Source organism: Parasteatoda tepidariorum, chromosome 9 (assembly GCF_043381705.1).
Source record: "Parasteatoda tepidariorum isolate YZ-2023 chromosome 9, CAS_Ptep_4.0, whole genome shotgun sequence".
Lineage (NCBI taxonomy): Eukaryota > Metazoa > Arthropoda > Arachnida > Araneae > Theridiidae > Parasteatoda > Parasteatoda tepidariorum.
Genome location: NC_092212.1, coordinates 45,885,368 through 45,906,852, shown reverse-complemented (window position 1 = coordinate 45,906,852; position 21,485 = coordinate 45,885,368). Strand labels below are relative to the sequence as shown.

General features: G+C 31.1%; 1 protein-coding gene across 4 annotated transcripts in view; it reads right to left on the bottom strand.

Moving 5' to 3' along the window:
- Positions 1-4,376: 4,376 nt before the first annotated feature.
- The window catches only part of LOC139426613 (protein PF3D7_1417600-like), a 48,297-nt gene continuing 31,188 nt past the window's right edge, over positions 4,377-21,485 (bottom strand). For all 4 annotated transcript variants that reach the window (XM_071185956.1, XM_071185957.1, XM_071185959.1 and 1 more), the window contains exon 2: positions 4,377-11,878. In XM_071185956.1, coding sequence (XP_071042057.1) covers positions 4,979-11,440 — 6,462 coding nt within the window. In that variant the 5' untranslated portion in view covers positions 11,441-11,878 and the 3' untranslated portion in view covers positions 4,377-4,978. The remainder of the gene's footprint in view (positions 11,879-21,485) is intronic.

Here is a 21,485-nt window from a genome sequence, read left to right as displayed (position 1 = left end):
AAAATAAAGGCTTTTTTTTATTTTTCAGTAAACAGTGACAAAACGTTTTATTCACTTGCAGAGTTATCCCTATATATAATTTAAATTATTAATACATAGTACTTTCTAAAGCAGGCAAAAAATTAATGAGAATTTTTAGGACAGCAGTAAACATAGATTATGCCAAAAACTGTAATGAAAATTCATGTTCAACAAGTGCATATTTGAACATGTGCTATTGCATAAGTGCATATTGCAGCACGCTTTTCGCTTATTTCGAACAAAAATAAATTGTATTAAAAAAAAAGGCAATACATTTTTTAAAAAAAGGACGTAACATGGTCGCGAAAAAATAATTAGATAAATATTATAATCATCGCAAATACAAACATTACAAATGTGTAAAATATAAATGCTTAGCTGTCGGAAGGAAAAAAACAAACAATCAATACACTAAATATATCATACTTTGTGAACTTGTGGACAATAAATTTAAAAAAAATGACAACACATTAATAAATTGCTGCGTTTTGATTGAAGGCGTAAAAAAGAGATAAAAATAATATAATAAAACATTTATAAAAGCATTTTACACTCAAACACTTACCATGATTTTTGACATAAAATATAGCTAACATCATGGTCAGGGTTGATTGTGAGTCCAGCTCAAAAATCCAGAAAATTGAGTAAAATCATTTATGCTTTTCAGAAAATTGCGTACTTGCACTTCAAGAAGCACGTGACCTATGACGCCAGCTGATCGTTTATAAACAAAATGGCATGTTAAAGTTTACTTAAGTTTCTCCACATAAGTTAGAATGTTAATTAACGTGAAGTTAATTAAATACAGCGTTGTATTGCACATCGAATTTGTTGAAATATACAAATGCCACGATTCAACAACCAATCAGGATCGAGATACACACACTACGTCACTTGCAGGTATCCAGACAGAAAAAGCATCGGAATAGAAAAAATAAATAAAGTGGAAAAATATTAAATGAANTTAAAGTTGACTGAAGTTTCTCCACATAAGTTAGAATGTTAATTAACGTGAAGTTAATTAAATACAGCGTCGTATTGCACATCGAATTTGTTGAAATATACAAATGCCACGTTTCAACAACCAATCAGGTTCGAGATACACACACTACGTCACTTGCAGGTATCCAGACAGAAAAAGCATTGGAATAGAAAAAATAAATAAAGTGGAAAAATATTAAATGAAAAAAGTTCTGTATTTAAATTAATTTACTTAATATGTCTATGATTGTATTTTATTTGTAATTAATTTCATCTATTTATGTCTATTAATCTATTTAATGCGTTGTCACATCATCACGTTTTGTGACATCGATTATTGCCAAAATATTGATAAGCGCCAGAATAAAAACAAATTCTCTAAAATAACGATAAAACAAATCACTGACAGAAATTTCGTATTTAAATTGTGATTGTATAGAATCAAAAACCTCATTTGAAAAAATAAACGAGTTACTATTAAAGAAAAAAAAAGTTTTCCGTAATCTATGAACTTATTTAGTTCTATTTACAATGCGCGGCCACATTAAAGCTGCATTGTAATCATTCGCATTGTAATCACATATTTTGTCTTTAAATTTTATTTTTCAATATTTTTGAGGTGTAAGCATACAGTTATAATTAAATTTTAATAATATTAAATAAAATAAAGTTTGGCATTTTAATTCAGCTTTTGAATTACATCATTCTTAATGTTTGATCATGTCATAGTCGTCTTCATCGATTATGGCGGTAATTGTGATAGTGTCGATGAAATAGAAACCACATATTGTTTCAGTTGGTGAGTAAAATGTGTAGAAAAATTCTTGAACTAGCTTATTTAACATGAATTACTATGAACGACTAAGCGAAAAAAATAAATAACGAAATAATAAATAAATAACGAAACAATAAAGAAATAACGAAAGAATAAAACAACGATAAATTAATTGAATAAAGTATGCTTCCTTTACAAATAAATTGTAGGTTTGATGCAATATTTACGAGGCGCAGTTATACTTTTGGCCGCGCTAGTAATACTATAAATAAATAAACAAATTCTAATGAAAACTTAAGACAGCGCCAAGTGATGTTCTAGAAAAGGGATTTGTTGCTATTGGCAGCTTGCCAACAGAGAATAAGAAAGTTTTTCGGAAAAAAAAAAAAGATAGATAAAAAATTTAAAAAAAAATTGAATGTAATATAAAGATAAAATAAAAAATATCGTTTGCGAAGAAAAAAAAATGGAGTAGTCCCTAATTAGAATTGAGCAAGTCCCTAATCAGAATTGATAGTTAAAATCCCTAGTCATCAATTATTTACTAACAGTTTATAACCTTGACCTTGGAGACCGCACAGTGTGGAGAACTCTTTTAATGGAACTAAAATGCCCACTATTTCGCATTCCAATTTAGCCCTTCCCATCGCATTCCAAGAAACAAACAAAAGGAGATCTCCACTTGCTTATCTCCTTCCTTGGAGGAGATAAGAAGAAATCTCCTCTTTTGCAAATATATTCTGGGGTAAAAAATAAATTCTAATGGGCTTGGATTGTTGAAATATCATCGATATCCGGAAACTTATGTGGTCGATGATTTCTTGAACTTCCGGATCGTGGTTAGCAAAAAATCCGGATTTTTTCCGGAGCACAATCATCCCTGCATTGTAAACAATTTTTACCCTCAGCATATATGAATACATATGACAATATAGAGTGACAACAAACAGTAATAAAATAATTAGATTTTAAAAATCTTAAAAGACACCAACACTGTATACATCCGAATAAAACAGGACAGAAAATATTTGAACATTCCTAATAAATAAAATATTATTTTACTGTACAAAATAAACATGTAACAATATGTACATTTCCTAAACCTTGATTAAAAAATTTTACATGTTAAGAGAAACACATAAAACATATCTCGAAATACGAAGAGTATCTTGGCAATATATTTTAAAACGAAATTATTACAGGTTTTTCAGAAGGGATATAAAGTACGCCATTAATTTAAAAATACTATATGCAGCATAACTATGCATATAATTTTTTATTGTATTTTAAAACTATGTTTTACAGTAACATACTTATAAAAATTACGAAGATGAACCAAAAATTAATTTCTGTAACTTGTAATGTATGTTTAAATTATCTTGGCATCTAAATTAATAGATTCTTTTAATAGGAGATCTCATTTTATTTTGTTGTTACATATTGAAACGATTTATTTTTTTGATAAACTATAAAATTGTATGGCTCTTAATGGAAGTTTGAATTCATACTACTTCGGTACTACAAATTAAAACTCTTTAGTTTTTAAATATGTTTCCGATTTAACATATTTGGAAATATTTTTTTATGAAACACCCATAAAGAAGTACAAGGGCGTTAGAATAGAATCATTCCGATAGATCAAATACTTTTATTGTATCTTAAAAGTAAGCGTAAAGCTAAGTTTTTGGAAAAATAATTGATAAAAAAAAACGTACATTACAAAAATAACGTTTCACGAAGTTTAACCAAACGTTAAACATCGAATTAAAATATATATTTATAACTTTCCAAGATACATATTTGCATAAGTTTCGCTTTCCTTGGCTTAAATTGCGAGAAACAAGACAAGGACAGATTTAACTCCTTGACATACGAAGACGTCTGGGAGATGTCATTTGTTTCGCATGTCAAAACAATAATTGACGTATCTCAGACGTGTTCAACACTGAGATGCCAACTTGCTCCGGACAGCAAATAAATATTTTAAAGTGGTAGTTTATCAATTGTGATTCTTGGTTTAATTAATTCAATTTAGATTTTTATCCACCACTATTTTAAAATAATTCACCACTTTTTAGTAGTTATGTCATGCTATAACTTTTAAAAAGCAAGCAAAAATAGTCAAATATTTGCAAAATTTACTTTGTAGTTATCTACCGTTTTTTTTTTTTTTTTTTTAAATAATTATTTTGGCGTGTCTAGAGCAATTGGCATCTCTGTCAACATTCCGTTGCGAGTTGTTGTATACAGTGTAATCAAAGATCATTTCTATATAAAGAAATGATATGGGGGTTAATACTTTCACCTAGCATTCCGCATGTTCAAGCACGTAGTTTTGCGCAGTACAGTTACCACAGAAAAATTTTCTACCAAGCTTGCGTAGAATGTACCTAATATGAACAATAAGATTGCTACATGAAAGATGTTGATGTTATGCGTTTCCCTCTAACAGTGCAGGAAGAGCTGGGAATTTTATCAATCTGTAAAAATCGGGGAAATGTCAGGGAATTGAATTAAAACGACCAAAAAGCCAGAAAAAATTCCTTGACTTTTGAATTTCCCTTATTTCGGTAGTCGGTGGGATAAACATTATTATTAATTTTCCACAAGATATTATTAGTTCTTTGGTTACTAGAGTTTAAAAAAGTTTTAAAGGGAAAAAAACATTGGAAGCTCTTTTCTTTTTCCCCAACTCAAACCATTTGACACAGGATTTTTTAAAAAAAAAATTTTTTTTTCTTATTATTATTTTGTATTATAACTCAAAATATGTGAAAAAATATTATGTTTAGCATTTTAATAATTTTTGGTTATGAAATCGGACATCTGTGTCCCTTTTTGTATTAAAGTTCTTACTTTCCAATGATATTTTTTCATATTTGAAGATCTGATAGAAAGTCATTCATCATTGAAATTCCTTTAAATTACATAATCAATTATCGATAAACTTTTGAAATATGACTAAAATTATTATTTTCAAATCACTTTTTTTGGATTTTATATTTAAGAACAAATAAAATTTCAAGAATACAACAATTAATACTAAACTATATTTTCGCCTGTAATTAGTGTCAGAAAAAAAATACACAAAAGGGACACGAGTGTCTCATCTGCGCGAAAGTGTTAAGAATATTTTAGATTTAATTCCTTGATTTATCCAGATCTATAAAATTCCCTGTTCTATTGCTATCCTGAATAATTTTATATCAACAAAACTTTGCAAGCCAATTCATAACCTTCAATAATATCCATTTGCTTGACAATTTCTTTAATGCGAGAAGAATTATCAGAAGTACCGGGTTGAGAGGCATAATGCACCAATCCCCGAAGAACACTTTCATGATATGAAAGCTCATTGGATAAAAAGTCGTAAGCCTCCAACAATTTTCCAGTCAAATCAGATCTTTCTTTTGTAGCTGCTGAGAGATCAATATGATGGTATTTTAAGCTGTTAACATGTTTAAAATATTTCTCCACCAAATGATAATTGCGCGTAAACAGATTTTCGTTTTTCAACAAACGGTTGAAGGCAGTGATATCACGCTGTTTAAGATTGCACACGCAGTCTGATTTGAACACATCATATCTTAAAATAACATTGCCAGTTTCAATGCTTCGAAAGGTAGGTGGTGGTATTGCAGGATCAACGAGAGAAAACTGTTTTAAATTGGATTCTCCCGATTTTCTGAAAGATGAAATGGATTTAGTTGGTGACTTGTGCAATTTTTTGCACCTGGAATTTTTCTCATACCATAATTTCGAAGTAGCAACCCCACTTTTGAAAATATCAGGTGGTTTAACAGAGGAAGAGCAGTCATCTTGACGCTTCCAGCAGGAAGGTACTCCTTCACAGGACTTTTTGTCAAACACTTCAGGATCCCCTTTTCTGCTCATCTTATTTCCTGCATTAGCATCTTTTACATTCATGGTTTCATTTAAAGAGTCTCCCACAGAAAGAGAATTATTTGCAGGTAAATAGAAGCCGTTAATTTCGGGATTCAAAAGGTTCCAACTGTTAGTTAAGTTACTTACATCAGAAAAGTTAGTCTCATATATTGGGTGTCTCTGATACTTAAGCGATTGATGACGCGAAAGAGTATTTTTATTCAAATGAAATGAATCACAATCATTATTTGCACCGTGACTAGGGTGATTACTTATCTTTTGAACCAAGAGAGACTTATCATTCAAAAAATTAGAACCACTACGTTCAGAATTAAAGTTGCTTACATTGGAAGAATACGCTTTGCAAATTGAGCTTACTTTTGACTCCAGTGGTTGATGATATAAAATAACACTTTTATTATGATGTAAGTGAAATGAATCAGATTTATCATTTGCAATATCAAAAGGATTATTGCTTACCGTCTGATAGGAATCATTATTCTTAAAACTTTCAAAATACAAATTGCTGAGACTATCTGGAAATTGTTTTTCAAAATTAGGCTCATGTTTAGACACTAAAGAACGGCAATCGGAAAGATTTTGATAGTTGTAAGACAAAGACTTTCCAACACTTCCTGTTGTTAACTGTAAGCAAATAGAATTGATTATGTTGTTCAGTTCTTTTAAACAGCAAATCTTCTGATTTCCGCCTTGTCTATTACTTTGTTGAACATATTCGTTCAGCAGAGTTAAAAGAGGCGCACTACAAGTTGTATTTCCATCACAGTTCTGTATATGACTCAAAGAATTAAAAGTGTTTTTATTAAGCAAATGTTTAGGAGGATGAAGGTATGAAGAATCATTTTGAAGACAAACTGTTAGAGATTTACTTTGGAAATCTTCTGTTAAAAGTTTATATATCATTAGAAGTTTATGAGCAAAAGGAGCTTTAAAATAAATATTGCTAAAAATAGCACCGTGCATAAATTTGTAAATATTATCAGAATGAATTGATATCAAACTAATTTTGCAATACTTCCGTTTTTTTATTTTATGGTCAGTTCTATGTAGAAATATTTTGTCATTTTTTCTTTTAGAAGAAGATCCAACACATTTAGTCTTAAGATTTTTACGAAATCTATTCAACTTAAATTTAGAAATATCAAAAGTACAGAATTTACCTGTTGTTAGTGGAGTAAGATTGCTTTCGATTTTCCGTAAAGTTTTTAGACAAATTTCATTGGAGATACCACGTGAACTACAAGCTTCTTGGAAACTATTATTTGATGTAAAGCACTCAGAGTTCGTGACAAGTCCTGAATGAGAATGTATGTTTTGAAGACTAGAATTGTTAATTTTCTGAGCAAAATTCTTCTGATACAAATGAGATGGTTTACACAACTTTGCCCTATTAACCAACCTTCTCGCAAATTCATTTCGGATGTTTCTACTGGTTGAAAATCTATTAACTTCAAGATATTTTTTTCTCAGATTTCGTAAAATGGCGGAGCTTTTTAAATTTACTCGATGCTTAATTCTATTCTTTGGAACTTTTCCAATCGTTGGGGATCTTTTAGCACCAAATACAGATGGGGAACGAATTTGATTCCTATTTTTATAAAAATGCCAATAATCACTTTTTTCACTATAACAGTATTGCTTTGAATCTTTTATAGTACAATTATATCTTTTACAAAAGGTCTTCCAAGCTTTATAATGTTCTTTTCTGGCCATAGGCAATCTACAGACTTGTTGAAAACAAAATTGAAGGTAGTCCCAATTTTTCTTTGGAAGACCCTGATAATTCCGTTTCTGAAAATAATAAGATGGTTCATATGATTCATTATCGTAGAGTTCAGTATAATCCATTTTAAGTATTTTTCGTTTACACCAAGAATAGTTCTCTTCTTCAGTTGTGCAAGATTTTCTTTTTTGATGAATATAAGATGGATCATTTGATTCATCTCCATAGAGATTGTGGCACATGTTATGCCTTTTTCGTCTACGCCAAGAATAATTATCATCTTCATCCGTGTTATTTTTCCTCTTTTGACAAACATTCAAGCTATTGTTCAAATTAGATTTTCGATCAACACGGTAGGCCTCTTTTGCATTTGTAGTCGATCTTGGAAAATCGTAGGGTTTTTCCCCAGATTTAGTGCAATTACCTGACTGCTTAATTTCTTTTAAATTTGCAGATTTTTGTTTACACATTTGTCCTTCGACAATAAATTTGTCCTCAGCAACATTATCAGTAAGAGCACTATCACTGGTACTTTTACCGTTTTCCTTATTCTTTAACAGAGCCTTGAAGAATACCCGAGTAGGAAGTTCATGTTTGGTTACTGAATTTTCAGTCTCGCAAGATATACGCTTACTAATAGGTTTAGTTTTTGAAACTTTCTCCTCATTTTTATCAGATGGTTGAGAGTGTTTTTTATCTGGAATAAAATCTTCATTAGATGAAAGAGAAGCGTTAAAAGCTTTGCCAGTATTTATATCACAGTTTGATAAAGAATTGGAGTTTTTATTTACACTGCTTGATTCTGAAATTGCAGAGGTTAACGAATGACTATTCATATTTATTTGTTTAGGCGATTTTATACATATAGGGTTTTCTTCAGCTATTTTAGCATTGACTGAAGCTTTTAAGCTGGAGACCTTGCAATTTTTCATAGTAGAGTTTGTCAAATAATTGTAAACTTTACTTTCAGTATGTGAGTTCGGTGAAGAACTAAGTCTACCCGATATTTTCTGTTTTGTTAATTTTTTAATGCTTTTATTAGATTTATTGGGTGACAGAGTTGTTTTTTTACGAGAAAAATCAGGAGGAAAGCCTAAACTGGAGACTTTGTCATTCTTACTAACACAAACTGTTGAAGAAGTATGAAAATTGTTCATATTACTTGAGTTACTATTGTTTGTTGCAACTTTAGTGATTGACGGACAGTCAAACGTGTCCGACTGTTTCAGCTTTTTAACATTTTCTTTAGACTTATTAGAAGTTACAGCTGCTTTTTTAGTTACAGTAAAATCTTTTTTAGCTGATTTATTAGAAGGAGGGCATAAATCAGAGGTCTTATTACTTTTTATATCACTTCGTAATACAGAATTTTGAGTCTTATCTTCACAATTTGATTCTGAAACTTTAGTTGAAGATGAACAACTAGATCTATTAGACTGTTTAGGTTTCTTTACAGTCTCAATAATTCTTTTAGACTTTTGAAGAATTGGAGAAGCTTTTTTACAAGTATCAGTACTATTAGCAGGAAGACATATGCCTGAGCTCTTACTATTCTTCTTATGCAATACCAACAAAGAACTATGATCTTTATTTACACAATTGGATTCCGACATTTTAGAAACTGATGAACATCTAGGCATATCAACTCGTTTAATTTTCTTAATATTTTTAACTTTTTCTTCACACTTTTTAGGAATTGGTGAAACTTTTTCACAATGCTTTTCATTTTTTGCATTAGATTTATCAGCAGGAAGGCATAGGCCAGGGGTTTTGCCATTCTTCACATTATACTTAGATAAAGAATTGTGAGTCTTACTTACACTATCAGATGTAGGTGTTTTAGAGACTGATGAACAGCTAAGCCCGTCAGATCGTTTAAATATGTCAGATAGTTTCTCAATAGTTTTAACTTTTCCTTCAGCCTTGTTTGAAATCTTACACTTTTTTTTACAGAGAGAAAAATCTTTTGCATCAGATGCATCAGCAGGAAAACATATTCTAGTGTCCTTACCATTCTTCTTACCATTTTTCAAAAAAGAAACGTGATCTTTATCTACATTATTTGATTCCGTCATTTTAGAAAATAATGAACAATTAGGCATATCAGATCGTTTAGATTTCTTCAAATTTTTAACTATTTCTTTAGACTTTTTAGAAAATGGAGACACTTTTTCACAAAAAGCAGAATCTTTTTTTTTAGATTTATCAGCAGGAAGACATAAGCTGGAGCTCTTGTCATTCTTTATATCATGCTTCAATAAGGAATTATAATTCTTACCTACACTGCTTGATGTAGACTTTTTATTGACTGATGAACAACTAGGTCTGTCAGATTTTTTTATATTTTCAACTTTACGTTTAGACTTAATGGAACATTCTTTTTTACAGGGAATAGAATCTTTTTCACCAGATTTATCAGCAGGGTGTAAGCTGGGGATGTTGTTATTATTTATCTCCAATAAATGATTGTGATTCTTATCTTTACTTTTTGATGCAAACACTTTAGTGACTGATGAACAACTAGGTCTATCAGTTTGTATGGGTTTCTTGATATTTTCAACCTTCTGTTTAGACTTTTTAGAAATGGAAGACTCTTTTTTAGAGCAAGCAGAATCTTTTTTACCAGGTTTATCAACAGCAAGGCATATGCCAGAGGCTTTGTAACTCGTTACATCAGAATGTTTAGGAGTCTTAGTATTTTCAACATTTCCATTCGGCATACTAGGCCCCAGAAATGAATTTTTCCATGCAGCAAAATTTTCTGTTAAAGGTTTATGAGAAGGAAGGAGAGTTTTGCTTTTCTGGTTATTCTTTTCACTTTCAGGGCATGATGAACTTGTTTTGCAACTATAAGAATGTCCTCGATTTGATTTTGAATTTTCAGTCAATGGAAAAGAAACAGAATTGAGTTTACAGTTTTCTTTCGAGTTTAAAACATCAGAATCAGATTTATCACAATTTAATTTAGCGCTGGAGGAAGAACATTTAAAATTAATGCCAGATCTAATATCTTTTGATTTTGCTTCATTTACTTCAGAGGGAACAATATTTGATTTAAATTGTTTCAGGATAGAAGAATCTTCCAAATTAGGACAGTCCTTGCTATGACATCCAGACCCAACACTAACTGTGACAAATTTCTTACAAATCGGAACATTATCAACATTCTTTTTTAAAGTGGTATCTTCTGTTTTTTTATTTTGGAGGTTTGATGACAGATCTTTAGAAGTTTCACCAGTACAAACACGAGTACATGTAGGCTGTTCCTGAAATAGCAAAGATTTTGGAGCAGAAGCATCTTTCTGATTTTGAGAGGATGAAAAAGATGTGGGAGCTTTGGAAAATATTCTACTGCTATTTAATCTAGGATCAGATGGCACAAAACTGTCACGTGATTGTAGTGCCTCATTAATGTTTTTGGAAGTAGCTGTTTTAGAATTATCGGCATTCAATATTTCTCCAAGTGATGGCTGCTTTGAATAAAGAGAATTGTAATTGTTTTTTAATTTTTCAAACCTACTTTGAATGTTAACATTCTGAGCACGGTGTAACAAATCTTTAGAGCTTTGTGAAGATTTTGCTTTTTTTATTTCCTCAAATGATTTCTTTGCATCTAGTAAACTTTTTATGTATTCAGAATCTTTAGATTGCTTATAATTATGATTGATTGGTGATAGGTTTATCCCTTCAGATTTTTTAGATACACAATTTGAATTTGCATTTTTATCCTTATGTGTTTCTTTTTTCAACTGAAAAGCACTGTCAGCCCATTTGACTCGTTTCAATGTTATAACAGAGTCCTGCGTTTTCCTTCGTGTACGAGTTGGATCAAATCTTGGATCAACTAGATACTCTGATTTAGTTGCAGTTTCGAATAGTAAATTTATTGAGACACTTTTTATTGGTTGCTTTTCCTGAGGCTTATGACGTTTTGTTATTTTGTATTTTGGATCTTTGTTACTTATAGAGCGGGGATCAACGAGCTCTGGCTTAGTTGCACTCAGTGATTTTGTTATATTTTTTATAGGAAGCATGTCTAGTAGTATGAAGTTATGCTAGTAAATGTTTATGTCATATATTTAATGGTACTTTTGAAAGAATTAGATTTTTCCTGAACGACAGGATCAGCTACAGGCTTTAGTTTGTTTTTAGTTTCCCGTAGTATAATGTATATTTCACAGAAAGCTTCAAGTGTACATTGAAACTTATACATTGGTACACAAAATTTTGATGATTTTTTCAACTTTTTTTGTTACTTTAGCATAACTAAAATATGAATGTGGATGATTGATAAGCAACAATGGTTTTGGTTTAACTGTACGATTCACTAGACGTTGCATTTCAGATGATGGGTTCATTTTAAATAATCTTGAGAATGTTCAGATCGAGTTCGAGTGGTATTCATTACAAAAATCTCTTAACTCAGGACCGAAGCAATTGAATGATCATATGAAGTCCACTGCAGCAGAACACTAAAAAATAAAAACAAATATTATTAGCATTGAAAAAAATAAATACTATTTCAAATACAAATTATTGATGAAAACCTGCGGTGGCGAGGAGAAAAAAGAAGCTTTAAGAAATTTTCAACATGATTTAAAAGATAATTTATTCGTAGTTTTATTAATACTCGTATATATGAATGATAAATGCGAGCAACTTTAGTACAACACTTATTTAGAATTCACAGATATTAAAACATTAATAAAACCAATTATATCAATAGCACTAATATAAATAAAGTCTGTAACGAACGTTTAAATACATACTAAACGGCTTCTCTTACAATTACAAAAGTAGTGTCTAGATTTATTAAAGTGGCTATGTGCTCTATAAGACAAGACCACATACTGCGCCATCTGTTGGAAAACAGCGGAGTTAGCGTTCCAATCTTGAAAGCAGTACAATGTATTGCAAAAAGGGTATTCAAGGTTGTAGAACATCTTCAAAGAAGTATGTACCAAAATACAACTTGTAAACATTAATCCTTAAGGTTTTATGCACCGTGATGAAACGAAACGGATATAGAACGGGAAAAAACTGCTAATTTTCGATTTTGATGTACAAATACTATTAAAAATTTGAAGATCGAACATAATTTATTCGGCGATCCAAACAGTTTTCGTGACATAAATGCTAACTCCGCAGTTTTTCATGAAGGAGGCACTTGAGTGTTCTAACGTTACAGAGCGTAGCTAAATAAAGCTAAAGTAGTTATCTCTTTACTTTGATAGATAGGTGCGTATACATACATATTATTTCATGATATGTAATGAATTTCTTACAATTTTTAAGACGGCTAAATTTACTTTTATGTGCTATATCTCTCAATCTAGTAAAGGGAAGCCTTTAGTTCTTTTTTTTTTTTTTTTTTAAAAAGACACTGCTTTGTCAAATAATCATATAAAAATAAATAAATAAATTTAATCTAAATTCTACTTTCATGATTTTTTAAAAATTTGGTTCATAAATTTTATTTATAACCGTAGTTGAACAGCCAACCCAATTTTAGGTTTACGATTTAATGCTCAACTTCGTAGCCTTGTAATTCTGAATCTAATCCAGAAGACAAGGGAGCGCCTGGATCAAGTACAGGGAGTAATTTTGTCTTCGTGGATGACTTTTTGATGAAACTAACCTGCATTTGCACTACATGGAGAGGAAAACCACGAATACCTCCCNCACGAATCCCCCCCCCCCCCTCGATTAGCCCGACGGCAAGAGGACTCTATAACTCATGATCCGTCGAATTCGTATCGACCATCCATCGCTGGGATTCGAACACGGCTAAGCTCATTAAAAGCCTAACGCTATATCCTCTGAGCCACCTCGGCTCTCGGTTCATAAATTTAAAAAAAAAAAAAAAAAAAAATAGATGGCAAAAACAACGAGCCACCTTCTTTAGTTATGTCATTTTGTTAAATTGAGTCAAATTTAAAAATAGCCCAAGAATCGTATTTTTTGTCCAAAAAAATTGGAAACATAAAACATTTCATTTCTTTAAAAAAACATTTCATAAGAAAATGCGATAAGGCGGCAATAGACATTGGTCTGTTTCACACAGAATGAGCCAATTATCGTGATATATACGTATATATATTGGAATTTTAAGCATTCATAATTAAAATTATTTCATAATTTGAAGTGACAGAGATCTAACACTTCTTGATGGTAGTTAAACCTCCACACTATCACTAATTGAAATATAATACTATAAATATCACAAGTTAAAATTATTTCATAATTTGAAGTGACAGAGATCTAACACTTTTTTGCATACTTCTTGATGGTAGTTAAACCTCTCCATACTATCACTAAAAGATGCAAGTTAGTTTATCTATTTCGGCCTATCCTACGGAGCTAAACTTAATACCTAAAATTTCCCCCATCAGCAATAAAAAAAAAACAACGTGGAAACCAACTCATAAATCATTTAATCCCTCTGTGTGGCCAACCCATTTTGATTTTGATCACTATACGTTCGGTAACTGTTTTTTTTAAAATTTATTAAGTCTTTGGTATGATTAAATTTAGTATTTCCGGCTTCTTTTTTTTAAACTTTCATAGTGAAACCTGATTATAAGTAATATTTCAAATAAAAAAAATAGTAATTAAAAAAAAAAAAACCCATCAGAAACATATATTACTTGTCTAAAGAGCAATGAGTAAGTTTTGCCCCTTTAGTAAATTCTAAATAGAGACTAAAGTTTACCCAGGAAGGTGTTAAATTCAGATATACATTTTCAGCCTAAAAAACAAAATTTGCAGCTTTTCCATAATTATTTTGGTTTCTAATTACTGAGGTACGGGCCTCAAAGTATAGAGCCTCATAATATAAAAATTGAATGAATAATTATTGATCTATGAGTTGATTTTGTCCCTGCAATACATAAAGCTTCTTTTACAGCAAATTTCATATGTGTTCACTTTTAGCGAAGGCACTTAATGACCTTGAAAGTTGTGCTAAATTTCAGTTTTTCGCTACTTTAAAGTAACGCCACCGGTAACACTTCAACTTAAGGCAACACTTCACGAATTTCTTTCTCTCTTTTTTTATTTTACTTTATGCAAGACATTGACCTAGTTATGAGTTCACTATCGATGTTTAACTTCTTAAAGATGAAATTTTGAATCAACCCAGATGACGAGGAAACTCCTACATCATGCATGGGGAAAATTTAGCCTCCGTGGCTGACTTTTTGATGTAACTAACCCACTTTTGCGTTACATGGGCAGGAAAACCACGAAAACTTCCCACGGACAACCCGGTGGCAAGGGGATTTAAACCCATGAACAGCCAACCACTGAGGATATTTTATGTTAGCACTGTGGTCGGTGCGAGCCAAGAGTAGAATTCTAATAGCGGGAATTCGTACCTGGGTCACCACTTTGGGAGACGAGCACTTTATCCCCTGAGCCACCGCGGCTCTTATACACGTCTTGATTTTTTTGGTATTACCCATTGTAGGGCTGCAGGTCTGTCGCGGCTCGAATTTCCGCGAAATTGTCATCTTTTTTCCTCGAATTCGCGAATTTCTCAATATGTCTTGACTTGCGCGAAAATTGCTTAAAATTTGAAATTTTTTTTTCATTTTTTATTTATTATTTTTATTAAACAGAATTTTTTATTTTCCTGAATATCAAATTGAACAAGTGAAATTGATTAGATATTTAAGGGAGTGAATCAATAGCAAAATGACATGAAAATAGTTCAGAGATAAGAGATAATCACAATCTTGTCAACTAATGGTCTTTCTACACTTAGGGAGGGTAATTACCTTCCTGAAGTCAGTAAGAGTACAAAAGAAATTGGAATCACAAAAGAAGGAAAATGTTATTAATCAAATCTTTGACAGAAAATTTTTTATACAAGCTATTGCACTGGGCAATGAAATTTTTACTGCCTTTCTGCATATCCAGTTAATTTTTCCTAGGCGGCTTCTTGTGATTTCTTAAATATGGATCAGTTTCTTAGATGAGAGGGAGGACTAGTAGTTAGTAGGGACTTGTAACTAGTAGTTTGAATGTAGAATGTTTGAGTTTTCACAGCAATTACTTCTTACAGAGCAACGGTCAAGGAATTGCGCGTTGGTGAAGGAAAATTGATCGAATTTCGGAAATCAAGGACCGAAAACTTCAAAATTGGCAATTCGATGTTTGTCGGTGCCTAAAAACATCACTGACGCAGAAAGATCGTTTTCTAAGTAAAAAATTTATTGAGTGACGAAAGACGAAGCATAAATGAGAATAAACTTACAATGTACAATACTTCGTACCAAAATTCTGTTCATTTGAATAAAAATATAAATATTGCTTGATATTCAAAAAAATACTTTTGTTGTGTATTTTTAAGCTTTTTTTTTTATTTGCGCAATTTCTGTCTTTTGCATCATTTATATAATAAATTTTTTTATGCTCAGAATTTGTGTAATTTTCAAAATTTCCCGCGAATTCGGGGTCTTTTTTCCCGCGACAAACTTGCAGCCCTACATTAGTATAAATTCTGTGGTGGTTGGTTAATGTTTATGAGACTAGTTATTAGAATTTACATTATTTTAGAATTTATAAACATCGAAAATATTAAAGTATAAAGAAGGTGAATATAAATCAACACCGAGCGTCATGCTACAGAGACAGTTTAGATTGTTCTAGCGAATGAAAAGTTAAAATTTCAAGTTCTTGATCGCTGTTACGATTAAGTTGAGTAGCCGCTATTCACAGAAATATATATCTTTGTAGTTCACTATTAAGCTCAGGCAGATTTTGACGATCAAAATCCAAGAAAATAGCTTTACTTGATGATTTTTCTAAGGTCCACTGTAGGTACTTATGTTTTAATTGTTTGTGAAGCAATAGAACACAAAATGATGGTCAGAGCCATCCATTTCACAAAAAGCATTGCTGTATTTAAAGAGATGTGTTTTTCTCAAAATTCGGAGTCAATTCTAACATCCCGAAATTTTGAGAAAAAATTTGGACAAGCAAAAAACACATGTCTAACAAACTGTCTTACATTTAACAAACATTCCCCGAAAATTTCAACAAAATCAAAAATGTCAAGTATTTAACTTTGCCTGACTCTTTAAAAAAAAAAAAAAAAAAACTGGTTCTTAAGAGGACGCTACAAGGAAGAAACTTTTCATAGCGAATTATGTTACATCTTCAATATTAAAAATGGAGGAAAGTATAATTATACTAGTGGGCTGCGCCCCCTGCTCGCCAACCCCCGAAAATTGCTTCGCAAACCAAGCTCGCTTCGCTCGCTACTAACTTAGGTACATTGCAAATGCACAAAATTCTAAGAATTCAAAACAATCATTCAAATCTAATCCATATAACAACCTTTTTTTTTTTAAAAAAAATTACNATAATTAAAAAAACTTAATTAATAATATAAATTTTACATTATTACCTTGCGCACATCCAGTTTGGATCAATCCGAGGTAAGAAATCCAACACGCTTTTGAACATCTGTAAGAACACGCCATAAAAATCTCCTCAAACTCTATTTATGCTTCTATTTTCATATTCTGTAATCTGGAAAACCTGTAACGAAAATATTTTATATCATTTTTTTAAAATGTGGTTATTTGTAAGTACATTCGAATTCGGTGCTTGCTTTATATATTACTTTTTATATTTTACTCCGTATTTTCTTGTTTTTTATTTTCTATTTTTGCTTGATTGTTTAAATTCGCATTTTCTGTTTTATTTTGAATTCTTTTCTTAACTAGTTATTTTTTTGTTTAAATTTTTTGGTGCTCCTCACACTATTGTATTCATATATTTTGCTTTGGCTATACAAATACAATACTAGAAATCATTCTTTTTTGTGGATATAACCAACCGTGTGAGCTGACGACGAGATTATATATTTTCATTATTTTCATTGTTTTTTTATAATTTTTTTATATATATATATATATACATAACATACCAATTACCGAGATAAGAAAATCAGTAGTATTTTTAAAGCTCAACTTGCTGATGATTACTGAAAATTGGGAGACAATTTGTTAACTAGATACCTAATGAAGAGTAAATTAGTTTGGCTAAGAAAACATAACTGAAAAAAAAATTACGTCACTAGGGATTGAGCAAACCTTGATACACGCTTCCTTCATATTTAATATGATATAAAAGCATTGCGTTTCAATTAGCAAAAAACTAAATGGGTATAATTGAAACATGTTTTCAGTCAGAAAATTACATTAAATGTATTTAATGGAAAATTACTATTTAAAAGTTTCATATCATTCTTATTCTATTTTGAAACATAATAATTTACAAGCATATCCTTTTCGATATTTCTTAATAAAAATCCTCATTAATAAAATTAGATTTAAAATATCGCCCCCTAAAGAATGTATTTATTAATTTCATTGAAAAAAATATTTTATGTTTAAATGAAATTTTTTTTAAATCAATATTTTTTTAAAAATTTATTTAAATTATTGATTTATTTGTTTGAAAAAAATCACTATTGATTTAAATCAATACACTTTTTAAAATAATAACGACGAGAATAAAGAAATAATAATAAATAATTAAAGAAATAATGAAGAATAAATAATTTTAATGCATATGCGTTTTATTATTTTATAGTAAAAGAATAGCTCCCTTAAAATCAGACTTTTAAAAAAAATAACACCTTTAAGAATGTATTTATTAATTATATTATATAAAAATATTTTAAACTTAAATTAAGATTTTTTTATTTACTAAGTACGTTCACATTAAATGTTATGAAAATTATGCGTGTTTAAGTTAATGTTTTTTTTAAAGAAAGGATACACTTGATTTTAATCAATAATTTCTTTAAAAAAAAAAAAATCAAATGATTTAAACCACGATTATATTCGAAACGCATTATTTTCTAGTTGTAAATCTAATCCTGACTGCAATATCTCAAATTTAATCCCGGTATAACTTGGCATATTATATTTCGATATATTTCTCGGTCAGGTAGAAACTTATCGCAAAGATAGTATTAGGGGTACCGGAAAGTAATGTCGTTTCGACGCAGTAAATATTCGTTAAAAAAAAACCTATTTATTTTTCTCTACCCGGCATTGAAAGGTTGTTGCTAACGAGGGTAACTACATTTTTGATTATAAATAAAATCTTGATAACAAATATCAGATGCACGGAAACGACATTACTTTTCGGTCCCCCAAATACATGATTTTCGCAAATTGCACCCCTTACATGTCTACGAGAAGAAAGACCTCCCTATAAGCGCAATCCCTATACAGTGAGGAGTGGGGTTATAAATCGAGACAAATATAGTTCGTCTAAAGTAAGAACTCCCCTCGCTACAAAGTCTGTAGGCCGTCTGCTGGAAACAAGAATAGCGCATTTCAGAGGGGGTACCTTCTCTTAACACAGTAGATCAAATAAAAAGATTCCCTTTCTCTCGCCCACCCAAGCCAAAAGCCTGTCCTAAACATTGACCCCACACCCCGACTTGAAATAGCTATACCTCGTTATCATAGTCACCGCCACGGGTCCAAACGAATAGCTAGGGGAGTTCATACTTTAGACAAACTATACTGAGCTCACCACTGCCCCTGTCTGACATAATACATATAGTGCGGCTTTCACGAGAACTCCTCCAGAAATCAGTCTCGCGTCTTGGCGGGTACTATGGTTACGTTTTGTTTTGATCGTGACATAGGACAGCGTGAGTAAACCAATCAATACCTTTATTCCCCATTGCACCCCCATAAAAAATGTGCTCTCGCTTGTTACCAAGGTAGCAGACCTTGGCTATCAAGGATCATCTCTATATTATCTTTTTAATCTTTGTATGCCAAGCAGCAGACAGTCCCAGACTTTTGGTCTGGAGGACTTTTCCTCAAATCCGCACAATAATTTTAAGACTATTATTGATAAATCTATAAAAAAATCGAACAATTACCAGGGGTCTGTTTAGAAGAAATTTGGGTCCGTTCACGGACCCTTCACAAAATATCTTTTCATAAAAATGGATCCTTCACAAAATATTTTAACTTAAAAACGGACCCTTCACAAAATGATTTTTCTTTTAATCGGACCCTTCACAAATTTGCTTATCGTCATTATTGTTTTGTTAATCGAATAAACACTTCCCAGGGAGAAAAAAAAGAAAGATGGATGTAAACGAATTAGGTTTTGTCTTCGGCAGACGCTTCTTCCATTAATTCGTCCGAAATGAATATTCTGCGTTCAGCAGTATAGGATAAATACCAAATATTTGTATGTTGTATCTCTAATTTAGTAGCTGCAATTGCTGTTGATTTTTTAAAATTTAAATTTTTTTAATTATAATTTTACAGTGTTGAGCATAATCTTTTATCTATTTACAATTTAAAAACTCATTGAAAAAGTTTTTTTCAAACACAGGACCCTATTCGCACAAATTCGTAAAAGCAGGACCCTGGTTGAAAGAATGTGACTTAACGTTTATTTTATATTCTCAAATTACGAGTAATTTTTTTACAATTTTACGAAAACAGGACCTTTCACACAATGTCTGGTCAGACCCCTGATTACTAATTAGGGGGTTCCGCCAATAGAAGGTCGATCATTTAGGGTACGTAGCTAAAAAAAACCCTTTTGACGCAGATGGTACACTGGTGTTCTTTTTATATATATTTATTTTCTAACGCGCTAATTACAAGCAAAAATAAATTTTAATTTAAAAAAAAAAAAAATCTGTTAGATTGGCTGAATTATATTTCTTCTAAATTATAAAATTAAAAAAAAAAAAGCACATGAATGAAATCCAATTTTCATTCATATGCTAAAATTTATTAACAATTGATTTTGTAAATTAAAGAAATTTTAAAGATGAATAACTTCGATTCAAATAACTGCAAATAAATTCAAATAAGTGGGCCGTATATTTTACCTTTGACTCAAAAAAAAAAAAAAAAAAAAAAAAAAAAAAAAAAAAAAAAAAAAAAAAGACACCACTGTTTAATGCTGTATTTCATAACCATAAATTATTAAAATGCTAAATATCGAAATTAGGTCAAAATAAGTTTTCACTTATTTTGACCTAAATGAATGCAAAATATTATGAACATTTACCATAAAAAAATTTTTATTTTTGAATTTCTTCCCTTCTTGACTGACCAGCATTCTACTTTGGTCAAATCTACAAAAGTACCCCTCTATCACTACTTTCTGTCACTGTACCTCTCTCTGTAACAATCTCTCTCTACCAATATCCCGCGAGAATCCCTATCTAGGTCCGCTAACCTCTCAGAAACACTAGCAAGCGTAATAGGGAGTCATTTTAAAGTTTGCTTCTTTCTGTGCGTTTCGTGAAACACGGCTTTGAGTTCAAGACATTGTGAAAATTTCCCAGATGACTTTTGTTATACATGCGGCGAATATAGTGTTGTTAAAAATCGCATGAGGAGCATTACAGACTAAGTAAGACAACTTTATCTCGCATATTTTGACATAAAACTCAGAGATCAGGACAACTATTGGGCACCTCATAAAGTTTGCGTGCAGTGTCTCAATGATCTACGCTTATGGCATCAAGGAAAGAAGAATGCTTTACGATTTGGAATTCCTATGACGTGGAGAGAGCCCCAAAACCATTTTGATGATTGTTATTTTTGCTCCTGCCATGTTCGTGGGTATGACCGGAAAAATCAAAGACTAATATCTTATCCTGATAGCATTCCACCGCTACATGTAAAATTAGGTGTAATGAAGCAGCCTATCAAGGCTGTTCCAAAAGATGGCAATTGTTTCAAATACCTGTGCAAAAAGTTTCCAAGTTTATCCCAAGCTAAGTTGAAAGAAGGAATATTTGTTGGTCCAGATATCCGAAAAAATTTATGAAGGATAAAGAATTTGAGACTAACATGACAGAAACGGAAAAAGAAGATTGGGTTGCTTTCAAAGATGTCGTCAGTAAATTTCTGGGTAATTAAAAGGATCCTGATTATAAGGAAATTGTAATGAAAATGCTGGACAAATTTAAAACATTGGGTTGCTCCATGAGTGTAAAAATGCATTTCTTTCATTCACATGTGGACTTTTTCCCCGAAAATTTAGGAGCAGTCAGCGAAGAACAAG